Source organism: Phocoena sinus, chromosome 4 (assembly GCF_008692025.1).
Source record: "Phocoena sinus isolate mPhoSin1 chromosome 4, mPhoSin1.pri, whole genome shotgun sequence".
NCBI lineage: Eukaryota > Metazoa > Chordata > Mammalia > Artiodactyla > Phocoenidae > Phocoena > Phocoena sinus.
This window is the reverse complement of record NC_045766.1, coordinates 145,366,510-145,392,673: the sequence shown is the minus strand read 5'-3', so window position 1 is coordinate 145,392,673 and position 26,164 is coordinate 145,366,510. Positions and strand designations below refer to the sequence as shown.

Below are 26,164 nucleotides of genomic sequence, written 5' to 3'. Positions count from 1 at the left end.
AAGGCTCCACCGAGGGAGCTGCAAGGGCCGCCAAGAGGGTGCAGGGCTCCTGGGGGGGGGGGGTCCCATGCCTATGCCCCTTCACCCCCCCCCCCCCGCCCCATCCCTTGTCACCTGCCCCTTGGCCCCCATCCCCCAGCCACTAGACATTGGTGGGGGCTTTGAAATGCAGTTTCTTTAGTTATTTTATCTGAGCTTCACTTCTTAAGTAAACACTACAAATAACAGAAGATAGGGGCTGTCTGAATGCTGGGACCCCTGGCCTTGGAGACTTCTGGGCACGTCCTCAGCCCTGGCTCACCCACTGGCCCGGCCCACATCTCCAGCCGAGCGGAGACAGGCCCAGGACATTCCAGGACGTGCACTCAACTCCCAACCTTCACAAAGGAAGCCCAGCCCGAATGCTTCCAGAGCCCGGAGGCCGGCATGGGGCCTCCACAGAGCCCCTGCGGCTGGCAGGTGTGGGCACCCAGGGAGCGTGGAGGGCGCCCCCAGGTGAGACGAGGGTCTGACCAGTCACCACGTGGGTCCCATTCTGCAGAACGTGTTGGGGGTGGGGGCAGGTACGAGTGCTGGGATCTCCACGTCCATGGCCTTCACGGGCGAGCCCTCGGGCGACAGAGGAGTGGGTATGCTGCTGGCCTCCCAGGGGCCAGGCGCGCTCTCCTAACAAATGCCGAACACCCCTTCCCAGTACGTGGGGGATCACGGCTGCCCCACGGGGGCTCCTCCCGAGAGCCTGCCACCCCGTCACGTGTCCGGCAGGTGCGGCCGTGGGGACAGGGCTGGTGGCGCGCTGGCCGGCCAGTCCGGCCTCCTCCTGCCTCCACAGGTCGGGGTCCAGGGGCCGAGCCGTGCCCAGCCTGTGGCCTCCGGGCACACCTTCCCGGTAGAACCTCCGCTGTGCTGCCGCTGGGATGAGGGTGGGTTGTCGCTGCAGCCAAACTTTGGTGTCTCCTGGCCACTCCTGTGGCATCTGCCAGTGTGGGGCTGTCTCTTCCCTCCCTCCCTCCCCGGAAACGGTAAGCCCACCGTAAAAGCAGCCCTCCCCCGCCCCAGGCCTCTCCCCACTCTGGGGGTGGGCCTGCTCGGAGATAACCGGCCTCATCCTAGATTCAGGTGTCATGCCTGGCAGCTCTGGGGCGGGGACGTGGTGACCTGAGGTCAGATTCAGCTCTGAGAGTCCCCAGTGCGGGGGGACCGGGGGCCGACAGCACACCTGCTGCCCGGCTGGTCTGCTCTGTGACTGACACCGCTGGGCTAAGCGTGGCCTGAGCAGACATGCACAGAAGCCCCCTGAGAAGAGCACACCCGGGAAACACCGCTATGGGGACACCAACCCAAGTCTTGGGGACAAGAGGTGTGACGGGACCCGTACCTGCCACGCCACGGGCGAGGTGACCCCGCAGGGAAGGCGCTGAAGGGTGGGGGACCCCGCTGCACGGCTCGGGTACCCTAGCAACGGCTCCTCTTTCCAGGGCTCCGTGAGAAAGGTGGCAAGGACCCATGGGCGTTGGGGCCTGAGGGTGTGTGTGTGGGGCACCGACTGGGTCCTGCAACCCCGCCTCCCCTGAGTACATCGTCACCCCGAATCACGGGGACACCGGGCGGCGTCTGCGCCCCGAGCCCACCTACACGGAGCGCTGGAACCGGGTCTAAGGTCTCCTCACAAGGAGGTAACACAAGTTCCTAGGATGGAGGAGGAAACCCCGTCTCTGGAGACAACAAACCTCCAGTTGGCTGTCCAGAGCCCAGCCCAGGGCAGGCAGGCCACCTGCTCTGACCGTCACTGGGATTTCGTGCAGACACCGCACTGGTGCAAGAAGAGCCACCTGGCGCGGGACTGGCGTCCTGGGGGTTCCAGCCCTTCACCCGGGGCCGGGGGTCAGCGGGGAGCCCGAGGGGCGGCCCTGTGGCACCTGAAGGGCTTAAGGGGCCTTGGCCAGGCTGCTCTCTGCTCCTGGTCTGCGATGTTACCCCCATCACATGCTTATGTGTCCGACGGCCGGGCTGGCATGGTCCCCATGAGGGCAGGGCCCTCTCCTACGTGTCCCCGAGTCTCCAAGAGTGCACTGCTGTGCGTTGGTCGAGATGGCAGGGGAGAGCGGGGCTCTGGGGGCGGGAGAACTGGTTGGAGTCACCTCCAACACTGATCAGCTTTGTAGACGTGGGCACATCCGGTCTCCGTGGGCCTCGTGCCCCTGTCTGCGAGGCCCGGTGCCACGTGAGGGATGGGCAGGCTGAAGTGCTGCCCACGTGAGTTGGGGGTGAATGAACATCGCAAACCAGCGGGGCGTCCCCACCTGGCCACCCACAGCCCCTGCACCCGCGGTGCTCCTCTGGTCTCTCCATCACCTGCTCTCAGTTAAATCGATGAGCCCGCCGGCCACGCACGTTATAGGCACAGTCAGATAACCCGCGAGGTGGGCTCCGCTGTACCTGCAAAGTCTGGCACGCAGAAGTTCAGGGATTCAGGCCCTGACCTGTCCCACTGCAATGGATTGCTGCTTTGTATGAAACAGTGGCCACACCAGCAAATAGATCCCCCCTCAGGCACCCACGAATACAAAGTGACATCTCGGGAAGGACTGACCGGACGGTGGTGCCTGGAGGAGCACCCGTCCCTCGAGTGGGTGGGCGGATGGGTGTCAGCTGGCATCTCTCTGTCTGTTAAGGCTCTGGCCTTAACTTTGCCTCCATTTCTACATTTGTAAAGGAGGGCGCAGCACTAAGTGCTAAGGGGACTTCCCACTTTTCGAGATATTTCTGCCGTAAAACAAAACAAAACGAGAATCAGACTTTCTAATCTGGCCAGTGCCTACAAACCACTGCGAGGGAAGATAGGAGGGGAGGGCGGAGGGCGGAGCCAGCAGGCAGGCGTCAGTCACAGACATTTCTCCATAACTGCCTTTTCCACCGAACTCTGTGTCAGGACATAAAACATAGACAAATACTCGACAAGTCAGAAGGATCCATAAGCGCACGGCTCCACGAGTCACCACCAGACGGACATGCCACGCGCCAGCGCGCGCATCTAGGGACGGGCCGCCTCGTGGTTTAGTCTGCGAGTCCCGTTTCCCCTTCTGCGAAATGCTTGTGTCTTTCACCCATTTTTCTCTTGGGTTGTTTCTCGCCGATTCACGTAAACTTACGTATTTCAGATACTAATCCTATTCCGGTTATATGTGCTGAAAAGATCTTTTCCCCACTCTCCTTACGGAGCCTTGAGAGAAACAGAATTTAAAAATTTTAATGTAGTTGAATTCATCACTATTTTCTTCATGGTTTGTGCTTCTGCTTTAGGAAATCCTTCCCTGATCTGTGAACTGAAAGATACTGTTTTCTTCCAAAAGTGCTGAATTTTTCTCTCTCGTGTTGAAGTTCTTGGTACATAAGGAGTGGGTTTTTGTTTATGCTGTAAAGACTGTCCTATCAGATGTCGTCTGCATGACTAGCTTGGTGATCCTCGGCTCTTCCTTCCTCTTTCAGGTAAAATTCCAAACAGCCTGCGGGGATTTTGTGTGCGATTGTACTGCATCCGTACCTCAACCCGGAAAGATCTTTGGTGTCGTTTCCAGGAGGATCGTGTGTCTCTCCATTCACTGTGGTCTTCTGGTCTTCTTTAACTTTCAATAACGACAAGGTTTTTTTTTTTTGAAATTCACCTTTTAATTATTGATTTCAAGTTAATTGTTCTATGGGGAGAGAGTCATCTATCTGATTCCAATTTTTGAAAGATGGTGAGTCTTCTTTACGGTCTAGGGTGTGATCAAGCTGTGTAAACGTTTTCATGAATTCAGTGGCTGTGCTGGGGGAGTGTTCGGTGCACGTCGGTTAACTCGGGCTCACGTTGCACTGTCAGAATCTCTGTACTTGTCTACTTGGCCTTCATTGAAAGAGGTCTGTTAAGGTTCCACTGCAACATCTGTTAAATTCTCTTAATGGTTTGTTAATTTTTTCCTTTATATATGTTTGAAGCTATGTTTTAGGTGCAAACTTAAATGTTTTATCTTCTAGTGAAGCATTTATCAATAAGTAATGACTAAGTAATTTCCTGTAAAGTTTTTTTCCCCCCACTAATAATAATAATGGTGTATTGTTTCGTTGGGTTAGTATTTTCCTAGAATAGATTTTCTGTTCTTTTAATTTTTCTAGGTCCTTATTCTTTAGGTGTGTCTCTTGAAAAAAAAAACTGATACATATTTTTTGTTTTTGTTTGCTTGTCTTTTTGTTTAGCTTTTCTTAAAAAACCCTCTGACAGCCTTTGTTTTTTAACTGGAAAGTTTCTCCCGCTTTGATCACAGTTACCCACAGATGTAGACGAATTTCTGTCATCTTATGTTAATTGTCCTGATCTTCAAGGGTTTCTTTTCTTTTTTTCATTCCCTTCCTTTTGTGCTGATTGATCTTTTCCTGCCACCCGCTTTCCCCTCCGTACCTTTATGGAAGTTATGAAAGTGAACGTGTTTCTGGTAGTCACCACTTTGAAATTTTAACACGTACATTTAGTCTTTTTTTTTTTTTTTTTTGCGGTACACGGGCCTCTCACTGTCGTGGCCTCTCCCGTTGCGGAGCACAGGCTCCGGACACGCAGGCCCAGCGGCCATGGCTCACGGGCCCAGCCGCTCCGCGGCATGTGGGATCTTCCCGGACCGGGGCACGAACCCGTGCCCCCTGCATTGGCAGGCGGACTCTCAACCACTGCGCCACCAGGGAAGCCCCATTTAGTCTTAATTCAATATCTTTGCCTTCCTCCTGCACGATACAATGACCTACAGGATGTTTTAATCCCCTCAAACACATCTTAATCTTATGTATGCTGTCGGTGCCCATTTAGCTCTGTTAGTTAATCCCAGCAATTAGATAGCATTGATTTTGATTTTATAAAGTTTGTTTTCATTGACCCAAATGTTTAAATTTTAATGTAGTCAAAAATATCAATGTTTTCTTTATGATTTGTGCTTATGTTAAGGAAAGAAATGGTCATTTTTTTTGCTCACCATTCTTTCTTGCATTTATAGCCTTCCTTCTGGGATCATTCTCCTTCTACTGACTGGCGGCCCTTAGAAGGTCACAGTTGTTTGTCTGAAAACATTTGTAACTTGGGAGATCCTCTGGAGGTTGCATTTTAGGTTGACAGTTGTTTTCTTTTCTTTTGCCACCACAATTGCTCCTTTATAATACTCCTTCTCTCTCTCCTCTCGGAAGATTCACTTCTGGTCTTTGGTGTCACGCGGCTTTACTTGGACGCGTCTAAAATGGATTTTGGTTGATCTAGTTGGGGATTTCTTGGGATTCCTGAATGTGAGAATTTTTTGTTTATTGATTCTGAGAAATTCTCTGTGCTCATCTCTTAGAAGCTTCCCTCCCTCCATCCTATCCGCTAACCCTGGGACTTCAACTGGATCTGTGTTCTCCCTTCTCAGTCCTCCTTATCGGTGTTTCTCGGACTTTCCGGGCAAACAAGTTACCCAGGGTCTTGTGAAAATGCACATTCTGATTCTGGGAGGGGCGGGCTGAGGGCCGTGCCACTGAAGAGCTCAGCTCCGAGGAGAGGGTGTGCAACCCCGGGGAGAGGGGCAGGGGCAAGCGTTAACCTGCCCCTGTTTCCTGCTCTGCGGCAGGTGAGGCCGGGGTGCCTCCCCGCCACTCTGAGCTGCAAAAGGAGAGGATTGAAGATCCTCCGATCTTGGAAGAACAAAGAGCCAGAGGTGCGGGCGTCAGCGGGGTGGCCGTGCAGGGCTCTCACCAGAAGAGGCTAGGAGCAGCCTCAGTGGCACCTCCCTGTGGGCTCCCAGAGGGGGACACCAAGGAGGTGGGCGGGGAGGGCACTCCATCCCCGGCTGTGTCCGCTGTGAGCAGAGCCCCAGGGACCACCGTCCGCACGGGATCTAGCTGTGCACTCCCACTGGTTTCTTCTACTTACTATGACTCACTCGTTCCCAGTTTCCCCACTGCTAACTCTCTAAGTGACGAGCTTCCCGGCTAACACGGCGCCCATCTACCCCCAGATACTCAACACCCTCTGCTGGGACCCAGCGCCGCGGGGACCGACAGCTCCGCTGCTCCTGGCCCCCAGCTCTGGTGAGGGCCCCTCGAAAGCCCATGTCCAGGCTCCAAGGGAGGCCGCCGGCCCATTAACGTGAGGGCGTGCCTGACGTTGACTGATTTCTCCCAGAAGAAACCAATTTCTTCCTGGTGTAATCAGTACAGGGACAGAAAGAGCGGAGGTGGGAGAGAGCAGTGGTGGCCACGCTGTGTCTGTCCAGGCTTCGCATCTGCTCCTGCGTCCTGAGTTGTGGCCACCATGGTCCTTCCTCGTGTCTGAAACTACACCCGACCCCTCGGGCAGGACCCGTGGGCGGCCGTCCTGGAGCATTCTGGCCACAGGCCGTGACCAAGGCCTGCAGCTGCGACAGGCCCAGTCATGCAACAGTCCTTGGCTTCTCCGAATGCCCAAGAGCTATGAGCTTCCAGAAGGATTCCGGTAAAACAAGGGCCGAGGCAGGAGAGAACCTGGAGGGAGACTGGTGAGGGTGGGGCCCTGATTCCTACGTGGGTTAAAGCAGAAAGCAGGAAAAACTGCGTACATTTTAGCTCTAGATGAAGAAATGCTCAGCTCTAAGAAATGTATTTTCTCAAAGTCTGTGCCTGACTCAGGAAGGAATTAGCGGCTGAGATGACAGTGGGCTGTGTGTCAGCCACTGGTGTTGAAATATTCAAATGGTGTATTCAGTTACCTTATAAAACAAATTAGTACTTCCTGTAATTATTATACTTGCATTCTAAGAAATGAAGCTTTTAAAAAATTCCTACTGAATATTAAGCTCAGATAAAAGTGCCTTCCTGGCCGTGGTCACTCGTCACCGCTTTATTTTGTTTTGAACGATTCTTAGTGATGGTCCAAGCCTTCAACTTTCCATTCCTGCAAGGAAAGCATTTATCAAAGTCCTGCTCTTCTGTCCTAACAGTTGCTCCATCACACACGCGGTCTGGGGAATGCAGGGTCCTTCACAAAAGCCCTTTCACCATAAAAAACCAAGTGTTTCAAATCTCTATCAAACTCAATGAGGCAACCATGTAATAGCTAGCTATAAATTAGTTTAAAATCCGAAAAAAAATTGAAACTACCCATTTTTCAGAGATACTGAGACAATCACACGGAAAGAGCAAAACAACCAATTGATTTGAAAACCAACCAACCAAACCAGTCAAAGTCCCCCAGCCTCGCTCGGTGTGTGTGCCCTGGCCTAGGGAATCCAGACCAGGAATTCAGGCCTGCAGCGCGGAGGCTTCGGGCAGCAGGGAAGCACAGGTCTGCCATGGGCTGCGGGTCGGAGCCTCACCTCAGACCTGCTCTGGGTAAACCGCCCCTCATGGCCCAGACCACCAAGTGTGCTGAGTTCTGAGTCTGCTTTTGCACAGATGCTTTTCCAAAGGCACAAGACCACCAGCCACGGGGAGTGAAGGCTGTGCCACCCTGTAAACCGGCTTCTCCTCCGATCTCTGTCACACCATGCGGGCGCTCTATTGGGGTCCGCGGAACCCACACGCCACGGTGCCTGTCCCGACCCCACCAGTGCTATGCTTTGCTCACTCCACATGGGTGATGGGCTCCCTCCCCGGGTTCCAGCACCTGCCGTGCCCTGGGTCGCAGCCAACCGTCACGTGGGATGGCGAGGGCAGGCGTCCCCCATGTGGCTCAGGACGGCCCCCAGCCCCGTCTCCACCAGCTTCCTCTGACTTTTGATTCATGTGTGTTGCGTAATGAGGATTTTTTTAAAAAGGAAAAGCCGTTGGTTTTTCTTTTCTATTCAATAGAAATGTCCTGCAACGATGGTGAATTGAATCTCACATGTACGCAGTGTCGGTGAATTCCTATAACTCTCCCTGCGCTGACTTTACGTCTTAAGGCGGCCGGCTCTTCACCTGCCAGTTCGAAAGTGCGAGCGTCTGCACAAGATGGGCGGGCATCGCTGTCACCTGCGGTCCCTCTGCCTGGACAGAGCCCGCCCCCCACTGGCTCTCCGAGAGCAGCGCACGTGGACCCGCCTTCCCAGGACAGAGGACACTTCTTGGGTCGGACCTCAGCTTGCCGTGCCTGCGGCCATGGCACACAAACCCACCCACCTTTTCCCTCTCTTCCCCGCACCCCGCTGTCCGGGCCAGCAGCACAGACCTTGCGGCCCAGCCTATCTACAACCCTGTGGCCTGCGGCTCCCCTGCGGCGTGCTCGGGGCGTCCAGTCCTCCAGCAGCAACACTGCGCTCAGACTGGAACCCATTCCGGAGCGGCCCTGGGCGTGGAGCGCGTCCTAATGCTAGAACAAAGCCTCGTCTGCCGCACGGGCTCCCAACAGCCTGGATCTCGTGCATGCACGGACCCTGCTCCGACTGGGGCCTGAAAGGGAGCATGTAGCTTCACCAGTTGTTCAAAGCCCATCCAAAGTATCCCGGCAGACCTGCTGATGGCACATCACCTGCCTGCTCAGGTGCCCACGGGGCCCAAGCTGTCCCCGCCCACCAGGGCAGGCGCCGGGGACAGAGCAGCCCCGCGGCCCCCGCCCGAGGCCCCACGTGCGCAGGAATTGCCGGGACTGCAGCCACGATCAAGACAATTGGACGTCAGGCCAAGTCCTCCACAGGAGCAGAATCAGTGCTAAGAGACTAAAGGTTACTCAGGGCCAAATGGATAGGACACAGGTCAGGAACACTGAGAACAGTATTAATATTATGGTGTAATATTAATATTAGTAGCGATGGACAGCAGCATGCAGGTAGGAGGGAAGTGGAGACGAGAAGAGAGGTGAAGGGACAGAGTAAAAACTCACATCTGGGTGGGGGATGGCGTACTGTCCCTGGATCGTGTAGGCCTAGAGAGAGAGAGACACCGTCAGCTCGAGAAGCGGCAGCCATGTGTCCCCCACCGCGGCCTCCCCTGCGGGATGAGGGCCCTCCTTGGGAAGGGCTTTCCTGCAAGCAGGCCCCGGGCCCTCTGGTTAAGGCCCTCCCCCTTCACGTAGGAGAGGCGACCCTCCCAGGGCCCGGGGTGCAGAGATTGGGGGCAGGGTCCTGGCATTGAGCCTCCCAGGTCCCTCGGTGGCTGGAGCTACAACCAGACACACGACGGGGCGAGGCGGGGGGGAGGGGAAGGGCCAGGCAGCCGGCTTCCGACTCTCACTCCCTTGCCCCTCAGCTGACAGTATCTAAGAACAAACGCTTGACCCTCGCTATGAGTCACTGATTATTAACCCTTTGAGAATTTAATCGGCTATCAGAGTAAACACTTTCGGGACATATTTACTCCAAGAAACCCAAACAACAAAACAGAAAACTTTAAAAGTTGACTCAAAACCAATTTTGGGAACGCCAGATTAAGTGAGAAATGCACCCAAATCAGCCACAGGTTGGCCGATCGTCTTCCAGCCTCAGAGGACCGGGCGGCCGTTGTGACTTGGGGGCAGCGTGCTCTTGGTGGCACAGCTCTCAGAGGGGGCTTGTTTTGCCTTCACCGTGTCACTTGCCTTCAAGACAGTGACTCGGAGTAGCCGCAGCATGTGAGTGGGCCCCGAAGCCTCTCCCACCGCCCGCCCCGCCTGCCTCAACAGTCCCTCAGCCAAGATGCTTCCAGAAACTCACAGCCAAAAAACAAACAAACCACACAGAGTTGAGGGAGAGTAAAGACAAAGACTTGCCACTGGGACTCGGTGACGTGGAACGTGCGGCACCAGCCACGCTAGGCCTGCAGGTGGGGCAGGTGCAGAGCCCCCGTCTGGGGGAGGCCCGGGCACCTCGTGGGGAAGGAAAGGAACCTGACCAGAAACAGCACGCATCGGGGAGGCTGTGCGTGCTCGGGGCCGTGGGACGCCACCAGGCACTGCGCCAACGTGTCCCCGAGTGTGACAGGCCCTGGGACAGTGCCGCCATGTGCTCCCCGACTGGCCGTTCTTTATCCCAGACACTTTCAGTTTCTGACTTATCTTTTCATCACTCAGGTGTTATGGTTTCTAGTTCTACTGGAAGTGCACGGGCCGCCTACCATCATTTCAGGGCAGAGGTACAGACAGACGACAGGTCACAGGTTCTGTCTGGATGAAATCTTTATGGACCGAAACTGCTGGGATGGCAAGAAGTGCCTCTCGGCAGCAGGGATGTGCGGGCATCTTCCCAGGGTCAGGGGAAGGTGGGGGCTCTGAAGCCTGGGTGTGCAGCGCGTCCTGCACGCGGGCAGGGAGGGCCCGGGGCCTGGTACAGTGACCCCTCTGCCCGCTACCTGCAGCGCCGCGGTGACCCTCCTGTGACTCTGTCCCCTGCCGACGACCAACACTAGTCAGTCGCTGGCCACACTACCTGTCCCCAGGGCGCAGGCGCTGGGTTAAGGTGCTGAGCCCCTGGGAAGCCCACGGCGGCGGGGACCTCACTGTCCTGACTGGGGGGATGGGTGATGCCCTGCTTTGCCGGCCGGGGCGGGGCTGGGCTGGGCCCGGGAGGCTGCCAGGCTCTGGCTCATGTTAACATGCCTCCCCTCTGAATAAAGCCAGCGCTTCTCCATGTGGAATCATCGCGGGCTTGTTGGGGCTGAGGCCACGCAGGTAACTCACCTGCCGCTGATCACGGATGCACGGTAGGAAAGGAGCTCTGAATGCGGCGGGCCGTCTGCGGCTGGCCTGAACCACGAGGGCCGCTGCCCCCTCCCCCCGGGGGATTCGCCACAAACGCTGCCGCGGGAGCTCAGACCCTGCCCTCACCTCACGGGGCTCAGCGGGAGAGAAACCGGACAAGGTTCTTTTACAGAGCAGAGAAAAACATGGAGAGTTTGTATTTGCCTCTTTTCCTTCACGGCCCTCCCATCCTGGGTCATCTGGGAAGTCTCTGTCTTAACTCTCCCTTGAACAAGGCACACAGCACTGCCACCTGGACGCAGAGCTTCTCCTGGCACACTGGCCTGGCCTTTGCAAAGTCCCTCAACCGCGGCTGCCGTGACCCTGCTGTGAAGGGACAAAGCGAGCTCCTGGTGGACGCCTCTGAGCCCAGTGTCCAAGGGCAGAAGACAGGGCATGGCCCCCCTGTCGGCCCCTCCAGGTCCCGCTAAGCCAACCACTGGCCTCAGACAGAAATCTCCGTGACCCCTGGTTTCCAGGCCCTCCCTGGCAGGAGAGAAAGCTCAGGGGCTCCCACCAAAACAGCAGGTGTGTGAAGTGGCCATGGCCGGCCTGCTGGGCCTGCGGCCAGCGTGGGGCAGGGTGGAGAGAGAGGGTCGTCCCTGTAACGGGACGCCCATTTGGCCTCCCCTTCATCCTTGTCTCTCCCTCACGTGCTCCTGGGCGGAACTCGTGTGTGGGAAGTTGGGAACGTGTATTTCAGGGGAGATGGGGCCAGTTCTCACAGTCGTAGTTGCCTCAACCAGGTCATAAAACCCCTGGTAACGCTCCCAGCCCTTGCTGCCTCCGAGCTTCCTAAAAACACCAGGAAGCTAGACTCGGGCGGTGCTGCCCGGCTGAGCAGGCCTGAGCCCGGACCAGGGTCCTCCTGGGCCTGGACGCCACAGGGCGTCCGCCTCAGCCCTTTCTGTCCACGGACGCTGCCTGGTGGGTCTCTCTCGCGGTGGCCCGCGTCCACCCCAGGGCCGGCTGCGTGCCGGGAGAGCTCTGCGTCCAGTGTGCGCGGGGGACACGTGCACGTGAGGAGGGAGAAAACCTGAGTGCACTAACGGGCAGCGGCGGGGGCTGCAGTAAGAGGCTGAGGTTGGCAGTGGAGGCCGAGAGCGGCTCGGCTCTTACCTGACCACCTGCAAAAATGACAGGGGTGGAGGCGGGCTTTGGGCGGTAGGGAATGGTGGCACCTTTCGGTGGGGACTAGGAAAAGGGACAGGAGAGGGAGAGAGAGCGTCAGAGCAGCTTCGCAGCGGGCAGTCGTGAGGCCTCCTTCCGACCCCCCCGCGCCCCCACCCTCCCCAGCCCCCAGGTCCGCCAGGGACCACCGCCCTACACACAGCCGCAGCAGGAGGCGGCGGGTGGCGGGTGAGGCGGGCGGATGCGCCCCCGCCCGCGCCCGCGCCCCTCCCCAGGCGCCAGCACAGGCGCCGCGTTCTGAGAGGGGCGGCCCCTCCTTCAGTCCTCGGGAAAGGGCCCCCGGGGACTCGGTGCCAGTGCCGGGGCTTCGCGTGGCCTGGGCTGACGTTCAGTCGGCATAATCACAGGAGAGTGAGAAACATCCAACTTCACTGTTTGAGAAAAGAGCCATCATTTAATGCACCTTAGAGTCCCAATGAAATAGTCCACAGCTGTGATGCAATTTGCTACAATTTCCTTTCATTATTCTGTGTCCAAAAGCATAGGATTCATATCTTGGGGTGAACGATAGTCTCAAGCGCCAGAAGTCGGCCAGATTCTGAGGATGTCAACCAGATCCCTTGGTCAGAAGCCATCAGGCCTCCCCTGTCGCCTTGCCTGGGTGACCGTCTTCCCTGGGAGCAAAGTCCACAGGGCTGGGCCCGGGCTGTTGTCGGGAGTCCTGAGTCAGCAGCACCACCAGCCAGAGACAGAGCTTAGGGACTAGGGTGGCCTGTCTTTGCTGGGACTTCCTGCGGCCATTGCCCACCCAGGCCCAGCCACCAGGCGGTGCGACCTCAGAGTGACCCAACCCAAGACACACACAGGGAGGTGGGGACAGCAGAGGGGTTGGCAGCTTCAACTCTGCAGCCCAGGCCACATCATGTGACCTCATGCATGCTGCGTGCCCTTGAACACACTGTGTGACCTTGGATGTGTGCTGTGTGACCTTGAACACAGTGTGACCTTGGCCTGCTGTGTGACCTTGGATGTTCTGCGTGACCTTGACACGTTGTGTGACCTTGGCCTGCTGCGTGACCTTGTGGAGAGCACGAGGGGCTGCTTCGAGGGCCTGTGTGCTGACCGCGTGTGGGTGACGCTGGGCTCCTGTCCTCCTGTCTCCGGTTCGTCTGAGGTCGTGTCCAGGAGCCTCTGCAGCGGGGTTCTCTGTGGTCTCAGGGCGATTAGGGGTCACAGGGCAGGAAGCGTGACTACCCTGAGTGACCGTTTCCGCTGTGAAAGGAGGACTCGGACCGCTGCGAAAGGAGGACTCCGCCCGCTGCGAAAGGAGGACTCCGCCCGCTGCGAAAGGAGGACTCCGCTGCTGACCCCACTCCATCCCTGAGCTGGGGGGTGGGCTCCCCACTTCTCAGCCTCAACTGTCACCTTGCTCCATGGTGCGCTCCGACCCCGCCGACGGCAGCGCCCGCCCTCCGCTGGCCCTGATGGCCATGACGCCCAGTTCCCTTTGAGCTGACCTCTGGTGGAGGGAGGCCTTCTGAGCACACGCCCCCCCACCCAGGGCTGCAGCCCCGACCCTCGCATTCTCCACCCACCCGCCACTCCTTGAGCAGCCCCTCCCTCCTTTGGTAGTGATTTCATGGGCGGAGCCCCCCACCCCAGAGGCCGAAACTCCAGTCACTCTTCATTTAACATCGGACCAGGGGCTCCTAGCTGCGGTGATGCTTCCTCCCCAATAAGTGGCTGCTCCGGCCTCCGGGGGCTTCGTGACACCAATGGCAGGAGGCTTCGTCCCCGTCCCTTGAGGACCGATCACATCTGCCCGTGTGCTTCAGCGTTCACAGTTTCACAGCCCTGGGGGCACCAGCGCCCCACAGCCAACGGGGTCAAGCTCTCCTGTGGGGTCACGTCTGACCACAAACGTGGCACAAGCAAGGCCACGTGGGAGGGGTCCTGAGGAGCCCACATGTCCTGTTCTGACCTCATCGGGGACATCAGAGGCGGCGTCCCTCCTGGAGCGGTTCACGTCACCCCGCCTCGCCCGGGCACTGCCGCCCACCAGGCCGCTTGGGCATCTGCCACACTAGGGGTGCCGGGCCCTGCTTGCTACCCACCCTCACGGCCCCTCGCGGTCCCAGCGCCGGGACTGAAGAGAACACAGATCCTCACCATGACCAGCGTGTGGGGAGAGCTTCAGAACAAAATATCTAGAAAAATATTTTTGATTTCCCAACATCATACTTCAGGAAAATAAAAGCCATACAAATTTCTTCCTAAGGGGTTGGACATGGTGCTTTAACACCAAGTCAAGTACAAAAGAGGGAGAACCCACGGCTGCCCCTCCCCCTGCCCCCGAGGCTAATTCCTGGGGGAGACTGCTTCGGGCATGGGGGGAGGAGGGCCCAGGGGGCCGGGCCACCAGCACAGGTATTGAAACCTTTCCCGTTTGAGGCACGATGACTTCATTTTAGCTTAAGAAAGACCAGCAACTATTACTGACAGCTTCAATTAATCTTGCAGCAGTTTGGGTGTTGACTGAAACTTCAATCTTGGGTTTTTTTCCCTCAGATTTTCAAGAGAGGCTTTTCCTGCTCAGCTGTGCCTTCCTTGCTTCTCCTTTGGTTAATCCTTTTGTTTACTTCTTTCTGTCTTCAAAGTTGGGGCGTTTTCATGTGCTTTTCCTAAGTCCTGCCCATTGTACCTCGGCGGCGTCTCTGATGCCCGCAGGCTGGGCCCACGCAGTGGGGTCCTGTCCATGGCGTGGGCCTCTTCACTCCATCTGCATCTCCAGCCCGGACCTGGCCCCAGGGCACACCTGCACCACTTTTAAGGACTGACCCTTTGCTGAATGCCCCTCACACCACAGACTGCTAACCCTTTATCCAACTCCAGAAATGAGGGGAGGGGCTCACGCTCCCCACGTTCTCCGTTCGCCCCCCAGGTCCCCAGTGAAGAAGACCGACCCACCCGAGGTGGCCGGAGCCGGCGGCTGCCCTCCCACGGAGCCTGCACCCCAGCACAGCTCTCACTCAGGCCGTCCCTGAGGCCTGCCCTCACGCGGCCCTGACCACATGAAGCCTCAGGGCCCCGAGGCCTCCGACGCTCAGAAGCCCCGGCTGGCACGGAGTGAGGGGCAGGCTGGCGAGGAGCCCTGGACTTGTGGACAGACTGTACCTCCAGCATGACCACACAGATCTGCTTGACACACTGGATGATGGCGTCGGGGGTCCCCGAGATGGTCACTGCCCGCTCCGTGGAGTTGGGCAGCATGTCCCCGGCCACCTGGACCTGGGCACCTGTGGACTGGAGAGACCAGACGTTGGAAGGGGCCCCACCGAGTGGGGCAGTGTGCACTGCAGCGGCACTTCCTGGGTGCCCCCGGGGGCGTCGAGGGCACAGCACGCCTTGGGACACCCCCCGACGCTGCCCCAGGTCACCCCCCCACGCCCTCTGCACGCTCCGTCTGGAGCCCCTGGGGTAGCCCCATCCAGCTCAGCGCGCCGCTGCCAGGGCACCGCGGACCTGGAGCAGGGCGGGCGACACTGGGTGCGGAAGCGGCATCTCAGGAGGCAGAGTTTTTTTCAAATATGTGGAATTCTCTCTCTCTGTGGAGTTTGAGGTCACAGAGAAAGATGGATCCCAGTCACAGGGCCTAAAGCGAGTGGCCGTCTTTCCTGGAAGGAATCAAGCCTGGGGGCTGCCATCCTTTGGGGAAGGGAAGGCCTCGGGCTTTCCTTGGGAGAGCAACTTGTGAAGGTAAGGTGGGCCCCTCAGGCAAGCCCCACCCCAGCTGGGACGGCTCAGCGACTCTCAGGCAACGGGGCCTGGCAGTGGGAGCAGGGGCCTCCTGGGGAGTAGAGACCGGGACTGGGTGGAGGGGTGCCACGGCCGCGTCCCAGGAGTCAGGCCTGGGCTCCTCTGCGTGACGCCCACAGCGGGGGCTCCCACGGTCACTCTGCCTTGTGGCTCGTCTCCCCTGCCGCAAGCTCTGTGCTGCAGGGTCTGCAGGGACCCGGCTAGTGCTCTGCTCTAGGGACATCCTGACCGCCTGGCGCTCAGCTCCCGGGCGGGGAGGGCTCGTTACCTCCCTGATCTCCTTGATCTTGGAGCCGCCTTTGCCGATCAGGGACCCGCACTGGCTGGCGGGGACCACCAACCTCAGCGTCACCGGGGGCTTGCTGGTGGCCGGGCTGTTGGTCATGCAGTTAATGATGTCCTGTGCGGGGAGAGGCACGTGCGTCGGCCGCGAGAGCCTAGCAGGCTCCCTGTCAGGGGTGGGGGAGACGAGGACGAGGGGGAGGCAGAGGCACGATGGCAAACGGCTGAGGGTGAACAGCGGGAGGACACGGTGGCCGGGATGGGCTGCTCACAGGGACTGTGAGGCCGGGCCAGGCTCAGGAGATGAGGGGGGGCGGCTGGAGAACACAAGGGGACCCCCAGGCGTGCACGTCTGTGCAGTCACGCTGCTGCTGCAGGGTGGGGCGCCGACGCCCAGGGTGCCTGGACTCAGGGTCCGACCTCTGTCCCTAAGGCCTGGCGGGCAGAGAGGGGCTTGGACAGAGGGGGATCCATTTGACAGAAGGACCTACTCCCCGGCTGATCACCCTTCCAGTAAAGACACCAAATGCATCTCCAGATAACTTTCAGCAATTTCAGAAATCTCCGGAACACATAAAAAGCTTAAGGTCGGACTCATTGACAGATGCACACAAAGGCGCATAGACACACAAATGCGCGTAGGTTTCCCGGGCCTGGCTCTCCCTTTGTCCGTCCACATCTGAGCCAAGCTAAACACACTGGGGGTCAGCTGCTGTGGACAGGGCTGAGGCCTGGACGTGGCCGCCTCACTGCCGGTGCCAGGCCTTTCCTGAGGACTCGTGGTCTGGGGGCAGGCCCCGAGGGACTGCTCAGTGAGGGAGGGGGGCCTTGGGGGAGGAGGGACCCTGGTCTGTCACCAGGTGGACCGGAGGGGGCAGTCCCCGGGGAGGCAGAGGAGGCAGAGGGGCTGAGAGGTCCCCTCTTCCGGGACAGGGCTCCCCAGGGGCGTCCCTTACCTCCTCAAACTTGTAGGCGATCATGGCAAAAGCCTTGAAGATGGCGTCTGTCGGGCCCGTGATGGTCACGATTCTTTCTGGGCAGTTTCCTTCCGAGATGTTGATCCTTGCCCCGCTCTGGGAGGGAGATATGCAGACCCCAGAAATGGGATTAAAGCCTTGGGGCCGGCAGTAGGCTGCATCCTAGGGCCTACTGACCACCGGGGACTCGTGCAGGCTGGTGGCGCCCGAGCCTCAGCACCGATGGCCGGTCCTGTCCTACTGTGCTGGCTGTGGCCCGGTCGTGACTGGGAGGGCACCTGAACTGCTGGTGTGCGCTTCGGGGCTCCGCATGGCCACCCCTCGCTCACATCCCTGCCATGCGGGGCTCCTGGTGGGTCCCGGCCGCGTGCGGCTGGGCGCAGAGCTGCTAGGAGGCCCTGGCCTCCTCCCTCCTGCCCTCCCAGAAACAGCACGCGGCTCAGGGCGCCAACTCACCTCTTCACGCATCTTCTTCACGGTCTCTCCTTTCTGGAACAGAAGTTCAGACAAGGGAGGGGGTCACTCGGGCTTCCACCACAAGCACGGGAGGCTGGGCGCCCCAGCCCTCGAAGGTGGGCTCCAGGCCTGACATGCGTGACTCCCCAGTCGGCCCGCCACCTCGCCCAGGGCACAGGCTGTGGGCTGGGCAGACCTGGCCCCAGGGACCCAATGCAGCTCCACGTTTGGCCTGGGCACCTGCTCCACGGGGCGGGTTTGCACCCGTCCCCCAGCCTTACCGCCGGCAAAGCGGGGACCAGGTCCTCGGGCGATCCCATGAAGAACTTGTGAAAAGAAGCCTGACTCTGAGCTCCGGGGGCTCCCCCACAATTCAGGGACCACGAGGGACCAGCGAAGCCAGAGACGGTCGCAAGGAACGGGGGTGCGGGGTCCTGGCCCACCTCTCTCCTACACACACCCAGCTTCCAAACCAGCGCTCACTTTCCCCAGGGGAACGTTTCTTTGAGAATGGACTCACCACCACTCAGGCCGGAGGTGGGAGACTGCTCCCAGGAATGCACGTGGGAATTGGTCCTGAGCTCTCAAACCCGGGAGGAATGACTGGCCACCAGGGCAGGTGAGCAGCAGGGCTGCCTCGGGGGGTGACTCCCCAGCTCCCACAGGGCTGGAGAATGGGAAGCTCTGCGACCAGCCTCATGGGGGTGCAGCCTGAAGGCGACGGGGCAGGATTCCAGCGGGATCCCCACCGTGCGCGGGATCCCGCACCGTGCGCGGTTCACCCCCTGCACAGGGCTGGTCCACACCTCACTGTGCCTCTGAGATACCCCGGTTGAGGCAGAGTTCACTCAATAATTACCTTCCTGGGACTTCCCTGGTGGTGCAGTGGTTAAGAATCCGCCTGCCAATGCAGGGGACACGGGTTCGAGCCCTGGTCTGGGAAGATCCCACATGCCGCGGAGCAACTAAGCCCGTGCGCCACAGCTATTGAGCCTGCGCTCTAGAGCCCGCGAGCCACAACTACTGAGCCCACGTGCCACAACTACTGAAGCCTGCGCGCCTAGAGCCCGTGCCCCGCAACAAGAGAAGCCACCGCTCACCGCAACTAGAGACAGCCCGCGCGTAGCTACGAAGACCCGAGGCAGCCAAAAAAATAAAAATAAAAAAATAATTACCTTCCCGATGATGCTGCCAACTTCCTGTAGGAAAAGAATCACAGAAAGATGATGTCATAGAGCAGAAGGAGCATAAATCCTGTGACAGGCGCCGCGAGGCCGTCCAGCTTCCGAGTCATGAGTGAGGAAGGGAGACTGGACGGTCAGGAGGGAGCGGGCAGGCAGGCTGCCCTGCCTCTGACCGACAGACAGACAAAGAGAAAGAGAATGGCCAGCTGCTTTCCAGATAAACATGTCAACAGGTATCACCTGTGCACTTAAGGCCTCAAGGAAACCCTGCAAGAAATGGATGAGAGATAAAATCTCCCCCAGTGATTCTGTGACGCATAAAAATTTACCACTGCTATTGCTCTTTGACTTTTTTAAAAAAGGTAGAACATTGAAAGACTCTTGAGCACACCGCCGTGGTTCTAAAGCCTGGGGCCCGCAATGGTTCAGACGCGCTCCCGGCCAGGACTGCCCGTCGCAGCACCTCCCTGCCTGGGACAGACCCACAAGGCTCCGCCACGGCACCTCAGGGAGGCGTGGCCAGCCTGCTTCTAGCTGCAGAGAGCAGCTTCCACAATCAAACTCATCTTCCTCACTACAGTGAAGCCCTCAGCGATCACAGTGTCCTGGGGAAACGCCTCAGTTCCGCGAGGCCAGGAGGGCCGTGTGCAGCAAAGGGCAGCCGGGCACGGGGTGGTGGCCCCTCCGGCAGTCAGGCTGCCTCACTTCCCAGGGGCAGGGTTTGGTGCTTGCTGTGGCAGCAGCTGCTGGAGGTGGGGCCGTGCATCCGACCTCAGACTGTCCTCCACGGTACACACCCAGCTCCGGACAACCTTGACCAAACGCCACCCACCCTGGGAGCGGCAAAGGCGGTCAGCATCCCTCCATCATGGAAGGGGAGGCTCTAGGTGTGAGCACCAGCTTCCGGAAATCTAGGGAGAGCAGTGCCCCAGGCACTATGCCAGCCTCTACCGTCCCCTGGGTTTCTCATGGTACAAACACCAGACAGAGGAGCCGGGATGAACCCTGTGCTATTGGACTGGAATAGGGGGTGTGAACTCAGGGAGCCCAGTTTAGAGAGAAATATGCAAGTGTGCGCAGACATAGGTGTGTATGATTCTACGCACACCCCCACACACAAGCGCACGCGTGCGTGCACACACACAAACACATATTCCCTAGCTCTGTCTGGGGCCCACAGTAGCCCAAAAGCCGTGAGTACCCCATGTGCCCACTTCTGGGCTCTAACACCATCCCACCATCCTCCAGAGACGGCTGATTCCAGGACCAGCAGGAAAGTAAGGATGAGCAACAGTGGTGTGCAGAGAGGATGTGCAGTCAGAACGGTGGGGCCCCCCGGGAGGACACACGCCAGCTTGCTGGGGCAACCACGCCAAGTCAGGGACAATGTGAGCATCAAAACTAATAATGACAGCACGGGGACAGCGCGGGGACAGTGCGGGGACAGCACGGGGACCTCACGGGGACAGTGCGGGGACAGCGCGGGGACAGCGCGGGGACAGCACGGGGACCTCACGGGGACAGTGCGGGGACAGCGCGGGGACAGCGCGGGGACAGTGTGGGGACAGTGTGGGGACAGCACGGGGACAGCGCGGGGACAGCGCGGGGACAGCGCGGGGACAGTGTGGGGACAGCGTGGGGGGTGATGTGAACAAAACAGCAAACCCTGCGTCCAGGAAGCCATGAATGAAGCAAGGGTGGCACACAGGATGTTCACGCAGCACCTAAGTACCCGCCAGCAAAGACGCCCTGATGACTGTGGAAGAGGAGTTGGGGAGATGCCCAGCAGGTGCCCCCCACCAAGTGACACCCTGAAATCTGGACTACCTGATAGGAAAGCTTCTGTGACACTCCTGCCAATGGTGAGGAAACGTCAGAAAAAGCCAAAGTGAGGGACATTCTTTCTACAAAAGAACTGGGTGGGAACTTTGCTTTCAAAGCAAAAGGCAAAGGAAGCGTGGGGAGCGCCTGTCTGAAGGTCAGCCCTGGGATGACCGGTGCACTTGAGTGGGGCCCTAGCCACCTGGCTGGCACGTGTGCATCAGTGTTAGTGTCCTGGAGGAGAATGCCCTCGCATGTAGAAAATACACACTAGGGCATAGGGGACGGGGCAGCAGGCGGGCAGCTCAGTCTCGAAAGGTTCTGGGAGAAACGTCATTTGGAGTCGGAGATTGCTTAGAACTTAAAAAGCCTCATATGAAACGAAGACCCCTGCGGGGGCCGTGCCTCCCCTCCCCTCTCCCGCCCCCATACCTTTCCATGCATCAGCAGGCGGATGGTCAGCGTCACGTTCAGGCCACCTTCTGAGACCTTGGACTCCATCTTTCTTCCAAAATGTAGCTGGGGGTGGTGGCTCAAGGTGCCGAGGGTGCCGTGAGGAAGGACAGATGGGGCCCAGATGGTGTCACCTGGCAAGGGAAGGCACACGTCAGGTGACCGGGCCTGTACGACCGGGCCTGGGCGGGTGGGTGGGTCGGTGGGCTGCCGCCTTCAGCATCGCTGCTGGGGAAAGGCAGAGGCTTCCTGGGCACCCCAGTCAGCACGAGGAAGGGCTGGTCCCGGCACTCAAGGTGTGGCACCTGTGGGGGCCTGGGGTACATGGCAGGGGGGATGGGCCTCAGGGAAAGCCCGCCAGCGAGTGACCTGGCATCAGTGCTGACTAACGCATGGTCCTGGGCCTCAGTGTCACCTCTGTGATGAGGGATCCCGGACCAGCTCCCTCAGCCTCTGGAGGGGAAAAGGGGTGACCAGCAAGCCTGGGGACCCCTGTGTGTCTGGGGAGTGTCTGCTCTGCTGTCACCTTGGGTCTGCCCATTTCCCACCACGCTGGTGCCAGAATCCTCCCCTTCACCCTTAAAAAGCCAGGAGATTACAGATCTGTGTTCCCTTTATGTCTAGAGTCGAGATTCCTTAGTTATCCTCGTTCTAAAGTGGATTCAGTCTCTATTAACTAAACGGCCAAACAGCTGAGAGTCCCCCTTTAGGAAGTTTTCAGAAAATGCTTTACAACCCATAGCACGGGTCCGCTTATTGTATAATTTCTGCAGTGTATCGGTTCAGCACTTCGGCTCCGTTTTAAGATTTACAGGCAAGGAATGGTCACAGTAGCAGACCTGAGGACGGCTGGAGAGCGAGGCGCGTGTGTAGGTGACTCAGCCTGACTGTGTGGAGGACAAAGCCGAGAGGCCCCCGCCCAAGGTCCGCACAGGGTCCAGGCCCGAGTTCAAACGGTCGGAGTGGCACCAAATAGACATGGCTCCCTGCCACGCAGACACCCTGCAGCAGCCCTGCAAAGCCCTTCCTAAGCTCAGGGTGCGTGCCAAGGCTAAGGTACCTGCACCGATGAACCGGACGGTGGGGGGGTCCAGGCGGGGACGCCGCGCCTCCTTTTTAATTAGAAACATCTCCTCCAGGGTCTGGGGCCATCTGTTATGTAAATGTTTCCAGCCCACGGTGGAGAAAGTGGGTCAGCGAGCGCCAGGGGCGCTCCAGGCTGCAGGCTGTCAGCCACCATCAGTCACACGGGCCAGTGAGCGCCGGCCTGCTTCACGTGGCCACGAGTGGGCATCCCAGGCCTCTGTGGACCCTGGCCACAGAAGCAGCCCCAGGGGCTGTTCAGGTCAACCGGACTCAGTACCCCCGACCCTGAAGAACCCACCCTGAGATGGCAGGCGAGGGGCGCCGGGAAGGTGGGGGCATCCTCTGGCCATCCCGCCAGGACCCGGGACACCTCCCATCAGAGGCCACCCCAAGTGTGCTGGGCCTGCTTCCCACCTCTGTGGCTGCCAGGGACGCTCTGCAGGAAGCAGCAGCTGCGCTCCTGTGGGTACAGCCGTCCACACCCAGCCAGGCGGCCAGTTCATCAGAAAAAGCCTCTCCTGAGACTCACTCCTCCCCACACTCGGTGTCCAGAAACCGGCAGATCCCTCTCGCCAGCGAGGACCCCTCCTTCTGTCCTCCTCAGGCTGGGGATTTAATGTATTTTACTCCACTTGATGAGAGGAAGAGGAGAAGCAGACATGGTCCCCCGACCCACCCCACTTGTTACCAAGTCCTGACACAGGGGCAGGGTCCACGATTTATTCCTCTTTTCTAGTGTCTTGAAGAAGAAGCTGGTGGCATGGATTTAAAATCTTACTTTTGGCCTAATACAATGTTTAGTTCTATAAATTTCTCTCTACATGTGGCTTTCGTTGCATCCCACAAAGTTTTATATTTGTGCTTTTGGTCCACTCATTTCAAAAGACTTAATCTCTCTTTTGATTTCTTTTTTGATTCATGGGATATTTTAACGTGTGTTATCGAGTTTTTAAATATTTGGAGATTTTCTAGATAGCTTTCTTCTGTTGATTTCAAATTTAATTCCATTAAAGTTAGACAGCATATTTTGTAATACTTGAGATATTTTTAATTGATTGAGAATTGCTTATGGACCAGAACGTGGTCTATCTTGTGTGACTGGGTGGGATGTTCTACAGATGTCACTAGAGCTAGACGGCTGGGCATGCTTTTCTGTCCGCTTATCCCAATATTGAGTAGGGATGCTGACGTCTCTGACTGTGATTGTGGATTTGTCTGTTTCTCCTGCAGTTCTATCTTTTTTTGCTGCATGTATTTTAAGCTCCACCGTTAGCATCGTAACGTCTAGCATTGTTATGTTCTGTGGATGAATTGAGCCCTTTACCATTATGGAAGGTCCTTCTTTATCTCTGGTAATATTCTTGGCTCTGAAATCTGCTTTGACGTTAGTACAGACGCCCGACCTTACTACTGATTAGGGTTAGCATGGTGTGTCTTCTTCCACCTCTTATTTTTAATTTATTTGTGTCTTTATATTCAAAGTGAGTTTCTTGGAGGCAACATATAGTTGCCTCCAAGAAACTTTTTAATCTTTTTCGACAATCTGCCTTTTAATTGGGGGTGTTAGGACTATTCGCAGTGATTGTTGATATGGCTGAGTTTGGGTCTATCATTCCACTATTTGTTTTCCGCTTTCGCCGTCTGTTCTTCGTGCCCCCGTGTCTATGCCTCCTCTGCCACATTTTGGATTAATCGCATACACTTTGTGATTCCACCTCATCTCCTTCATTCACTTACTAGTCTCCACTCTGGGTTTTGTCACCCAGGCAGTGGCTTCAGGGCTTAGGCACAGACCTCTAACCTGACTCAGCCCGTGAGCTGTGGCGTCGCCGCCTGATGGGTGCAGGACAACCCGACAGCAGCGTGTTGTGTCTCCTTTCTCCTCTCGGCCTTTGCCCTGTTACTGCCACACATTTTAGTTCCACCTATGTTATAGATCCTACAGTACTTTATTTTTGAAATTTAAACAGTCAATTAGGGATTGATCCCAATAAAGGGATCAATTAGGGATTGATTCCAATAAAGGGATTTGGATAATAACAAAGGTGTCTTTCATGCTCAACCATGTAGCTCTGCTATCATTTTTCTTCTACTGTGAGAATTTCCCTTAATATTTGTGTGGGGCAGGTTTGCTGGTGATGAGTTCTCTCAGCTTTGGGTGTGTCTGGACAGTCACCTTCTTTCGAAGCCTGTCTCACCTGGTGCAGAATTCCAGGTGGGCCGTGCTGCCCTTCCCTCCTCACTGCAGTGTCCGGAGGGGTCTACGGCAGTCTCCCCTTTGTCCTCTGAACGTAACCTTCTTTTCTCTAGCATATTTAAAGGTGTTTCTCTTAATCACTGGCTCTGAGCAATTATGTTATTATGCTGTGCCTTGTTTTTTCTTCTTGGGGCTTCACTGAACTTCTTGGATCTGCAGTCTTAGAATTTTCATCAGATTCGGAAAATTGCAGCCATTGTTTGCTCGAGTATATATTCTGCTCCCCGCGCAGGGAGGGCCTCCATCTGCAGGCATGTCAGGCTCTGCCCTCTGTCCCTGAGTCTCACTCCGTGAGGTGCCATTTCTCCTCTGACTCACTGGATGGGCCGCTCTGCTGTTGACCATCCAGTGCACTTGGCATCTCGGATCCTGCAGTGTCACCCCCAGAAGCCTGGCACGCGTCCTTTTCTGTGTCATCACGTCTCCACTGAACACACTCGACCTTCCTCTTGCTTCTTGAACACAGGCTGTATAGTCATAACGATGACATCAGTGTCCGTGTCCCCTGGTTGTATAACTGTCATCGTTTCTGGGTCGAGGGCCAGGCAGTGGAATGCAGCCCTGACACCGCGTGACAGTGACGAGAGCGCTTCCCGTGTGGGTCACAGAGTGAGTGCCGGCGGCACCTGGTCACTTCCAGGGGCAGCACAGCCAACACCCACCAGCCAAGGGTGGAGGAGATCTAGGCACTGCCTCAGACCAACCTGAAGGCCCGGCCTGTCCCTGAGCCGCACGATTCTTCCCGATTTCACGGGCGGGATCCTGCACGTGGCCAGGGTGCCCTCCTCGGTTCAGTCCCGTCTATAAGGAAATCATCCAAATCTGACCACCCGCTTCCAGTGCACGGGAGACACAAATCCATTGCGACTGCTTTGCTCGGCTCCTCGGCTGGAGGACACGAGTCACCTCGTCCCGCTGACGCAAAGCCTGAGGCTAGAGTTAAGGAAAGGGTGGCCGCAGGGACAAGGCCCGGGATGGGAACCCGCAGCCCTCCCCCCGCAGCCCAGGTCTCACATTTGCTCTGATCTCTCCTGTGCAGAAAGCCTGCAGGCGCCCTGCCACAGATCCCAGTGTCCTTAGCCGACGTCACCCAGCACCGGGAAGGGACACTCAGTCCACATCTGTGGTGTCCCGAGGAAGGACTCCGGCTGCCCTGGTGTGGGTCCTGCACTGAGGTCACCGGGGGAACCAGGGCCAGGAGCTGGCCTCAACGTCCAGGCAGGGCAGAAGCAGCCACGTGCTACAGCCACGCGAAAGAGAGCCCCCTGGTTTTCAAGGGCATCTGCCCCAGGATGCCAGGCTGGGGAGATCTGGGGGGATGGAGGCAGGTTTTGTGACACTGCAATCCCCTGTGTCTATATAAAACCTCGTGTCCTTCCCTCAAGGACTTTGGGGCCACAGATGGGTGCACACTCAGAGCCGAGGGGCACGTCCAGCAACACGTGTCTGCGGCCATTTCCAAGTCCTGCCGCTTGCACTTTGGTGGGGAGACTAAGGTCCGGGCGAGCGGCAGGGAGAGCGGGTCTCCCGGGGGTGCTGCGATTCCCTTGGGAGGGAAAACGGGCTGACGTGACACTAGGGGAGCAGATGGAGCCTCACATTCGCTGCGCAGCTGGTCCAGGCTGCGGAGCCCGCCTGCAGAAAAGACTAGCCTCAGTCTGGAGGAGCCCCGCCGAGCCCGGCCGACAGTCCCCCCACTCAGATCTGGGCAGGATGGGGTGGACGGCAGAATCCTGACGATTTCTAAACATACCCAGGCCGTGTGAGTGGACTCTTCTCCAGTCAAAGGAAACACACACAGAGGGCGTGGCGTCTGTGCTGCCGTCGCCGGCAGTCGTGGGGCGTGCCCGCATCTGACGAGTATGCCCCTCTCCCGCTCCGCCGGCCCCGCAGCGCCTCTGAGCTTTCCGGCCTCGACTCTGCTGCCCCCTACCAGCCACCACCTCTTGGTGTCCATTCGGGAAGCAAACATAAGGGCTATTCGACATGCTAACTTTATAATCATCACATGTACAGATTCTGTTCACGTGTGTAAAATACA

General features: G+C 57.8%; 1 protein-coding gene across 20 annotated transcripts in view; it reads right to left on the bottom strand.

Annotated features, from left to right (window-relative positions):
• PCBP3 (poly(rC) binding protein 3) overlaps nt 1-26,164 on the bottom strand; it is a 213,434-nt gene that overhangs the window by 6,645 nt on the left and 180,625 nt on the right. For 9 of the 20 annotated variants that reach the window (XM_032630016.1, XM_032630017.1, XM_032630012.1 and 6 more), the window contains 8 exons: nt 20,760-20,914; nt 18,498-18,521; nt 17,323-17,355; nt 16,846-16,962; nt 15,876-16,007; nt 14,966-15,094; nt 11,780-11,854; nt 8,831-8,872 (listed from right to left, as the gene is read on the bottom strand). In XM_032630016.1, the coding sequence (XP_032485907.1) occupies nt 8,831-8,872; nt 11,780-11,854; nt 14,966-15,094; nt 15,876-16,007; nt 16,846-16,962; nt 17,323-17,355; nt 18,498-18,521; nt 20,760-20,914 (707 nt within the window). Of the gene's footprint in view, nt 1-8,830; nt 8,873-11,710; nt 11,855-14,965; nt 15,095-15,875; nt 16,008-16,845; nt 16,963-17,322; nt 17,356-18,497; nt 18,522-20,759; nt 20,915-26,164 lie in introns of all 20 variants that reach the window. The other 11 variants (XM_032630002.1, XM_032630003.1, XM_032630001.1 and 8 more) reach the window with 2 other exon arrangements.